The 9,383-nt window shown below is 53.9% G+C and overlaps 1 protein-coding gene across 2 annotated transcripts in view; it reads right to left on the bottom strand.

Moving 5' to 3' along the window:
- Positions 1-2,460: 2,460 nt before the first annotated feature.
- ABCG8 (ATP binding cassette subfamily G member 8) overlaps positions 2,461-9,383 on the bottom strand; it is a 21,147-nt gene continuing 14,224 nt past the window's right edge. For both annotated transcript variants that reach the window (XM_006778647.2, XM_006778649.2), the window contains 7 exons: positions 7,252-7,402; positions 7,082-7,165; positions 5,951-6,150; positions 5,422-5,498; positions 4,352-4,619; positions 3,110-3,237; positions 2,461-3,024 (listed from right to left, as the gene is read on the bottom strand). In XM_006778647.2, the coding sequence (XP_006778710.1) occupies positions 2,887-3,024; positions 3,110-3,237; positions 4,352-4,619; positions 5,422-5,498; positions 5,951-6,150; positions 7,082-7,165; positions 7,252-7,402 (1,046 nt within the window). In that variant the 3' untranslated portion in view covers positions 2,461-2,886. The remainder of the gene's footprint in view (positions 3,025-3,109; positions 3,238-4,351; positions 4,620-5,421; positions 5,499-5,950; positions 6,151-7,081; positions 7,166-7,251; positions 7,403-9,383) is intronic.

Consider the following 9,383-nt stretch of genomic DNA (forward strand, 5'->3'; position numbering starts at 1 on the left):
GGGGGTGGGGGTGATGGACCGGAATAGGGTGAGGAAGGCACTGTGCAGATGGGGACAGTTTGAGATGGGAGTTACAGCCCAAGCAGCGTGAGGAGGGTCAGAAGGCATGCAGTGTAGATGGGAGATTGGTTATTATACACAGGGGATTAACTAAATGAGTGAAAATATTAAGGATAATGGAAGGCACGTTTCTTACAATTGGAGGAGGGAATTGGAGCTATGAAAAGGGAGAGGACTAGAGTCAACTAGTGGTGCTGGATTGGAAGTGGAAACATTAACGTGGAGACTATATATATATTCCTTAGCTTTGCCCACTGAGAAGGCCCGAGAGCAGTGACCCCAGTAGTAATGAGCATACTTATCACTAAGATCTTGGCTTTTAAATACCATTTTCCACAAGAGGAACCAATATTCTTTAGAGAAATGGCTGCTTCCAGGACAGGATGGGAATGTACAAGATGAGCCTCAACTGCTTTGTTGTGAAAGAATGATGGGGACATGTCAAAAGGATGCAGACGCCAGCTTGCGTGGGCTCCCATGGCCAAATCAGGGACAATTTGCACATCAAAATTGATAAAGATAGTAAAGGGAGGTAACACATTAAACAAAATAGGAAACCACACGTTTATATTGATAAATTTTCAAATGAATAAATAGAAAGTTTAATGAGGAATGGGAACTACAAAATGCTTTTTTATTACAAAAGCAGGGAAAATAGGGACTGGACTGTGGAGAAGCCTGGCGCACACACACCCCTTTCATCAGGTGATCGAAGTGGACATCCTCAAAGCCGGACAAATCGAAATCACCTGACGGGATGCAATGAGAAGACTGCATTGCTTCTGTGATATCCCTGCCGAAGGCACATGACCTTGATTTAGTCATGAACATATAGCAGACAAATGCAAATTGAGAGCTATTCCATAAAATATGTGTCAAGGTCAGGGAAGTCAAGGAAAGTTGAGGCTTGTTGTAAACTGAAGGAGACCATTGACAACTAGATCCAGCACTTGATCCTGCCCTGGATCCTTTGCTGTGACGGGCATTGTCAGCAATGAGTGAATCTTGAATCGGGTCTGCCCATTGGATGGTGGCCATGTACAATGTAACAATGCAAATGTCCTGAGTTTGATGCTTGTATAAGAACACTGCCCCTTCAACGTGCATACACATCACCCAGGGATCTTCTTAAGGTGCAGATTCTGATGCAGTGGGTCTGGGTGGGGCCTGAGATGCTGCCTGTCTAACCTGTTCCCAGGAGAGTCCCATGCTGCCAGCCAGGGGACCACACTCAAAGTCGCCAGGACCTGGGGAACCTGTGGTGAACAGTGTTTGCCTCCTAAACCCACCCCATCACCTCTTTTGGTTCCAGACTCTGGTTTTCTTTTGGGGACAATCTCCTCCCTGGTCTCTGCGCTCCTGTTTTGGGTCAAATGGTCCTCAATGCTCAGGCGTGAAGCATGTGACCTGGGCCCGCACCATCCCATACCCTGGCCACTGAGAGAGCTTCAAGGCTGGTCCTGAGACCCAGCCAGGGCCAGTGAGACACAGCTGTAAGAGACCTGGCTGAGCTGGCACAGCCTCTATAAAACTCTTCACCTTCTGGAACCTTCCTGGGATTCCAAGCCTTACGGTGGCTCAGGCCTTGCCGTCTGCCCTCTAACTTTTAAAGATTTAAAAGGCTTTTTTGAACCCATGAGATTCTACCACATAGTAGCTCTGTGACCTTGCTCAGCATACAAACTTGTCTGTGCCTCAGTTTCCTCATCTTTGGGATAATGCCCACTCCACCGCAAAGGTTGTTGTGAGTGTTTTGTACGGTGCCTGGCTCAGAGTAGATGCTCAACAAATGTTTTAATTATTCAGTTTGGCTTTGGGGGCACATGACCCCACACAGAGAGGAGGGATACAATTCGCCACTAGCTTTTAGGTCACTGTCTGTCTTGACAGAGGCCAAACAGAGTCCGGGGGTTCTGGAAGAGGAGGCCAAATATCCCACTGGCTATTATGTTCTTGCTTCCTCTGGGCCTTATCCGTTCCTGCCTAGTTTGGAAGCAGCCGGAGTGCCCATCAGTAGACGAGTGGATAACAAAGCTGTGGTACATTTACACAATGGAATACTACTGGGTCGTAAAAAAAAAAAAAAAGGAACTCTTACCTTTTGCAACAGCATGAATGGACCTGGAAAGTATTATGCTAAGTGAAATAAGCCAGTCAGAGAAAGACAAATACCATGTGATTTCACTCATATGTGAATCTAATGAACAATTAACCTAACAAACCAAAGAGAAACAGACGCACAGATACAGAGAACAGACGGACGGCTGTCAGAGGGGTGGGGGGCTGGGGGACTGGGTGAAAAAAGTGAAGAGACTAAGAAAACAAAAACCACACCTCACAGGCACAGACAACAGTATGGTGATTATCAGCGGGAAAGGGGTGGTGGTAGGGGAAGTAGAAGAGGGGAGAAAGGCGGATAAAGGGTGATGGAAGGAGAATTGACTTGGGGCAGTGAACACACAATTGAAAACAATCTTGCATGGCCTAGTTACTCGATTGCTACCTATTTGCTCCCATCCGGTATTGAGTTGCCTCTATAAATACATATCAAAAGGAAATAAATGAGCAACATTGTAGGTGCCTCAAGTATGGTTTTCATGCTCCCAGTCATCTTAGGCTCTGGCCAGTGATTAGAAATCCCTTTCGACTGTCTTTATTCTGCTGCCATCCTGTGGCCAGCTCGTGCCACTGCAGCACCGTGGCCGGATGTCGCTGAGCAGCTGTGCTCACTGTCCTCCTTGTGCCCGCAGGGGCTCTTGGGCGGAAGGGAGTGCCGTGGAAAGGTCTGCTCGAGTCCCTCACCAGCGGGCAGGCGTCGGGCGTGAATCACCAGTCTTGACTTGATTTCTGTTTGATGAACTTTAAGGACACATAGTACAGGGCCACGAAGCCAGCACTGATGCCGATGAGGATGAAGTAGACGGCGTAGAGCGGGTAGGAGTTCAGGTGCATATTGGTGAGGATCTGGGGACACAGACATCAGTGAGCACATGCAGAAGGTGGTCAGCCGGATGCCACGTGCTAGGCGCCCGAGCCCTCGGCTACTTACTTTGTCTCCCGGGATAGGGAAGGTGAGGTTGCCGACTACCAAGTGGTAAGTTTGCCCTTTAAAATGAATCTGCATCAGCCCTTCAAAACACCATCGGAGGAAGGACACGTTGGAGATCCAGGCGGGCACTGAGGACAGAGGGAGCCGCATTATTCACACCAGCGGACCCCCTGCTCCCTGCGAAGTGAGCCTGCAGAGAGGGCCCTGCTGGCCCTGCCCCTGGGGAAGCAAGTCCCCTGAAGGAGCAGGGAGAGGAGCGGACAAGAGGGTGAAAGGGCAGAGGGGCAGCTTGGGACAGGGCAGGGGGTGGGGGTGGCGAGTGGCCACGGGGTCAGTGCGTGTTGGTCCATAACAGTGGTTCCAACCTTGGCTGCACCTTAGAATCACCTGGGAATCTTTTTAAAATCCTGATTTCTGGGCCTCATCCTCTGGAAATTCTGTTTCTTTGTTACTAATGTTGTGGCCCCATCCCATAACAAAGAAACAGAATTTCTGGAGGATGAGGCCCAGAAATCAGGATTTTAAAAAGATTCCCAGGTGACTCTAATGTGCAGCCAAGGTTGAGAACCACTGGTCCTTAACTCCAGAGAGTAAGTTATTAGGTGCCCCTCCCAGTACGTGCTCAGCCTCCCTGAGCGGAGGGGCTGTAGAGACTCAGCAGACCCAGAGGAAGATTTCCGAGTCTGTGTCCTGACCCTGTGGAGGTTTGAGGGGGAGGGGAGGAGGAGGAACACTGCGCCCTGCCTGGGAGGGTCAGGAAAGGCCTGGCAGGAGGAGGAGCCAGGAAGGTGGGGAGTGGTGTTTCCATGGAGAGGAGGCCTGGGGTATGTGGTGTGGGGGCTTCAGAGAGCTGGGTGCGGGCAGCAGGGCGTGAGCAGCCTGCCCGCCCCCGTGGGTTTGCCCTTAGAAAGCTCACTCTGCATGGGGAAGGCTGAGAGGGACGTGGAGGGACCAGGGTACAGAGACCAGGCTATGGCCTGGCCCAAGATCGGATGATAAGACCAGAGCTAAGGGGTAAAGCGATGAAACATTTCAGAAAGATTTGGGAGGCAGAGTGGGCCTGGCTCGCTGTGATGTGGAGGGTGAGGGAGTCAGGGTGATGTCCAGGTGTCAGGTGAGGGTCATTCCCTCGGCATGCAGGACAGCTGGCCCTCAATGGTGAGTTCAGACCTCCAGGCCAAAGCTGGCTGAAGGTTCAGAAGGCCTCCACCAGCTTGACCAGGTGAGGGGAGCAGGCCTCACCTGTCCACAGGTTGCTCAAGCTGATCATGAAGCCCCCGGTCAGGTAGAAGGAGTTGTAGAGAGCGTTGCCGAGGAAGGAGGACATGTGGAAGGTGGGGAGCAGGGCGGCGGCGCACAGGGCCATGAGCCTGCAGCAGAACACCACCAGCCACACCAGCAGGAAGTGCAGCAGGAAGGGCTCGGGGCTCGGGCGCAGGTTGGCCAGCCAGTAGGTGGGCATCCCATAGATGAGGATGTAGGCACAGTGCTCCGGGAGCTCCCCGAGGATCTGCAGAGAACAGCCCTTGCCAGCATGTGGAGCCAGCGCCTTGGTCTGCCACTATTCTCTATAAAAGGCCGGAGACAGCACCTCCCAGCGATGCCCACCGTCCCTCGCGTGATCAGGCTGCAGCAGGTGGGTGTGGGCGGGTGGGACCATGGAGCGTGAGCTCACGGCTGGCTCCCCCTGCAGATGCCAGGTGCTCCCTCTGGGACAGGTCAGAGCAGTTTCCCCCAGGGAGGCGGTGGGTATCTGCTCCAATAAGACTTGGATTCCTGTCTCCACCGCACCCGCCCAGACCCAGGAGCTGTGTGCTCTGGGACAGGTCAGAGCAGTTTCCCCAGGGAGGCGGTGGGTATCTGCTCCAATAAGACTTGGATTCCTGTCTCCACCGCACCCGCCCAGACCCAGGAGCTGTGTGACTTTGAGACAGACACACAACCTCCCTGAGCCTCCACTTCCTGGAAATGACAACGGTAAGCACCTGCCGGACCTGCTCCAGGGGACACGGTGGGACTGGAGCAGTGAAGTAAGTTAGATGTTCCCACCTTTTCTTTTGTCGGTTTCTGCTGACCAGGAAAGTGTCATTCCTGGTCCACAGCCCTGGCCTTCTGTTAAGTGTTTACAAAACATCAAGTCTCCAAAACCCCTCTAGGGAACATGGCCTCTACCGCCCCTGGTTCAGCAAAATGCTTCTCTGTAACTTCTGTATAATGAGTGCAGCTTCCTCTGCACCCCCCTCCTCTCCCTGCCCCCTGCATCCCCCCAACCCTGGGGCAGCAGTCACTCCCTCTCAGCCCTGAGCAGTCACCTTGGCAAAGAAATAGGGGCCGGCAGTGTACAGCCCGTCCTCCAGCTCGTAGTAAAGCATCGCCCTCTCCGAGTGACCTAGGGACGGGGAGCAAAGGACAATGAAAACGGGAAATTAACGCACAGTGTTCACAGTGCTCCTGTTTTGTAGTCTCTCTTCGTGCAACTAAAAATAGTTATAGTGACTAAAATTAAACGGTGTGTGTGTGTGTGCGTGTGTGTGTGTGTGCGTGCGCGCTTTAAGGCAGAGTAAAACCATTCTGATTTGGAGGTTTGTAATTCTGGGACTTGTACACTGCGGTCACGTGTGAATCCTGCCAGGAGAGGAATGCCTAGACGCCGTGGTAATTTGCTGGCATTTGCATATTAATATTAATGTGTGAATGTAGAAAACAACTATCATCTCTTATTTCACAATCATGGTGACATTCAGTAACCCTGTTTCCCCGGGAGCTCAGAGCAACACAGGTCGGCCTTGGACCAGTTCAGGGGGCTCCAGGTGTGGGTCGCGGGGAGCAGGGGACACTCACATTTGGCAATGACATCCAGGACCACGTTGAAAGGGATGAGAGCTCCGATCATGAACAAGAGGGCCGCCGTGTCCGTGAAGGAGAGCTTGATGGTCCCGTGGCCGTAATAGAGGAATCCGATGACCAGGGACATCAGGCAGGCCTCCGCCCCGTGGATGAGAAGGGTTGGTAGGTCTCGGAAGTCGTTGGCAATCTGACGCCTTAAAAACAGCAAAAGAAAGAGGTGCCACCTGTCCTATGACCTTGGCCGTGTCGTTGGATCTCTGTCAGCCTCATTGTTCTCATCTGTAAAATGGGGATCACCGCGACCCCTTCACAGAGTGGCTGTGAGTACCAAGTGATGGCAGATACTCAGGAAATGATTGTGTTGCTTTTATCATCGATCTACCTGGCTGGAGATTTTACTTAAAGAAGCCACCCCGAGGAAATAGCTGACCAGGCATGTAAAGGGGTGTGTACAAGGATATTGGCTACCGTTACTCGTAATAGCAAAAGCCTAAAATAGTCTGACCATCCACATGGGCTCCGAGGGTAACTGGATCGTGGCTGGATTGTAAGATCTGACCCACGAGGGGCAGAGGAACTATTCTAAGTAACCCTCCCTCCTCACCCCAAAAACACCCTAAAGTGATTACAGAACAAAGAACAATATGGGAAGTATAATCCCAGAACAACAAACAACGTGCAGAGTAAAACCCCACTGATGTTTTTTAAAGGTGTTTGCACACGGGGACCCCTTAGACAGCTCACAGGTGTGGTTTCCTCCAAGGGTGGGTGACGGGGCACCTGCCCTTCCCCGGGAGGGTCTCCTGTGTGGTCTGAATTCTTCACCACGAGCCTGTGTGGTTTCTGTGGTCATTGTCCAGTAAGGACAGGGTTTTGTTTAAAGAACAAAAGCAGGAATCATCCGCATCACACACCAGGGCTGGTGCTGGTCTCGGTGACGCTGCCTTTTTCCCAAAGATTTACCTCTTTACATTCACTCGACTTCCAGGGGCTCCTTCAAATTCACTTTAGATAGGGCTTAACGGGATACAACAGACTCTCGCCGGGGTGGGGTCGGGTGGGATGGTGTGTGTGTGTGTGTGTGTGTGTGTGTGTGTGTGTGTGTGTGAAACAGCAGACCATTACCGGATCAGCGTGGTAAACTGCTGCACGGGGCCGGGCAGCCGGGTGGGCGTCGAGAGGTGGTCGGGGTCACGTGGGAGGACCAGGCTGTCAAGACCGAGAGTGTGTCAGGGGGACGTGGGGGCGGCCACCCCCCGGAGGGCTCTCCCCACTGAGCCACCCGGCCGCCTCACCTCTTGGAACCAGAGTCCCTGGCCTCCGCTCTCCACAGACAGTCGTCAAAGTCGCGCACTTTTTCCTGAAACAAGGCTGCAAGGGACCGGGCCTTCTCCCTGGTGGCCGCTTCCCGCTCTCCGCTCTGCCTGTCTATGCTGGTCAGGTCCACTGGAAGCAGAGCGTGTGGTCACTGCGGGGGCTGAGCCCAGCCCCACATCCAGGTTCCTGCCGGGACCTCTTCAGGACAGAGAAGGTGGCACTGCACCTTTGGGTCCACAGGCCGTGGCACCGGGAAACCCTGGCTCCCCCCCCCCCCCCCCCCCCCCGCCACCCGGCCCCCGGGCGGGGGGGCGGCCGGGACAAAGTATTCCAAGTTCAAAGTTCCAAATACGTAAAATACTAAAGGGTTGGCACTTCTCCCACAGGTAGAAGCACCTGAGGGACTATTGATTCGGGCAGCTTTGGGACACTCAACTCATCCTTGAAAGCCACAAACAAAAGCCCAGGACCAGACGGCTTCACAGGGGAGTTTTACCTGTCCCCAGGTGGGGGAGCCACGTGACAAGCTGCAGTGCCAGCTGTCCCCTCCCACCCCACCGGGGAGCCCAGACCACAGCCTCCTCTCACAGGCCGCTGCAATGCTAGGAGGGCACACCTGGCTGGTCACACCAGGGCCTTCCTAGCCCAGCCCCCGCAGGCTCCCCCCATGCCTCCCTTGGCTGGGGTTACCCCTGAGCCTCTCTGCCTCTTCCCTCCTCCATCCTCGTGGCACCTCTCAGGCCAGGATCACGTCTAGGAGGGTCTTGTGAACTGTGACATGTGCCCTCGGTGTGCAGGGCTGGAGCTCAGGACCCCAGGCTCTGGGCACCGCTAGGCTCTGCCCACACCCCCAACACCCCGTGATGGTAAGGGTCTTATCAGCAAGAGCCTCCCCCTCCCCCGCAAAAAGATGATAATAAAAAGTAAAGAAAAAGCAAGTTTTTTCAGGGCTGATATGGGTGTTTGACTTCTGGTAACCCCGCTCCGGGGTTACTGCAGTTCCTCCCTGTGGCAGGTTGGCAAGTGCCCTCTGCCCCCTTATCTGGGGCCGGCTGGCCTGAGGATGACACACTGGCAGGAAGCCCGGCTGGCACCTGACACAGGGAGGGAGGGGGGTGACTTCTAGGTGAGTTCACACTGTGCGAGGGCACAGGGTGAGGGCTGGCGGGTGGAGAGAGTGCCCATCCTCCTAGGGGAGGGCGGGAGGGTGGACACTGGGAGGAGGAGGACGGGCAACAGGGCCTGGCACAAGGGCTGGGAATCCCAGTTCTGTGCCTTACAGCGGGGCAAGGTGTTTAACTCTTTGGATTCCCATCTTCTCATCTGTGCGGATGGAGGTGACCTTGGCCTGGCAGGGCTGTGAGGGTCAAAGGGACACCCTGTTTGGTGGGGTGCCCCTGGGCCCTGTGCCTGCCCTCAAGGAGAGGCTCCCTGTCATCATGCTTATGGTAGGGTCCTTTCTACTCCAGGCTGTCCTGGGAGAAGGCTGGGCCCGCAGCCAGCTGTGGGTGCGCCGTGGCCGCTGCTTCCCCAGCCCTGGCACCGGGTGCGGCCTGCCCAGCTGCACCACGTTCCCCCGCACTCAGGGCTGGGCACCTGCTTGCAGGGCCGGCATCTGGGAGGCAACTCTCCCCACAGGAGTGAGGACAGTGCCCACGTGTCCCCTGAGGGCATATGGCATCAGAGCAGGCCCGACGATGGAAGAGGGGAACTCAGCAAATGCATCACAATTAAGGAGTTTGGCTACAGACTTTACTTTGAATTACTTTATTTCTTACCGAGCGCCTTCTGGCTCGCTGCCTCTGTGGGTGCTGCTTTAAGATTCCCTGGAGGCCTCCCAATTTCAAATATCCTGTTTCTGTATAGAGCAGTGGTTATCAACCTTCTGGCCCTTTAAATACAGTTCCTCATGTTGTGACCCAACCATAAAATTATTTTCGTTGCTACTGCATAACTGTAATGCTGCTACTGTTATGAATCGTCATGTAAAGATCTGATATGCAAGATGGTCTTAGACGATCCCTGTGAAAGGGTCATTCAACCCCCAAAGGGGTCGTGACCCACAGGTTGAGAACAGCTGATTTCACAGCTGATGAAATTGAGACCAGAG

This window comes from Myotis davidii, unplaced genomic scaffold (assembly GCF_000327345.1).
Source record: "Myotis davidii unplaced genomic scaffold, ASM32734v1 scaffold6, whole genome shotgun sequence".
NCBI classification, from domain to species: domain Eukaryota; kingdom Metazoa; phylum Chordata; class Mammalia; order Chiroptera; family Vespertilionidae; genus Myotis; species Myotis davidii.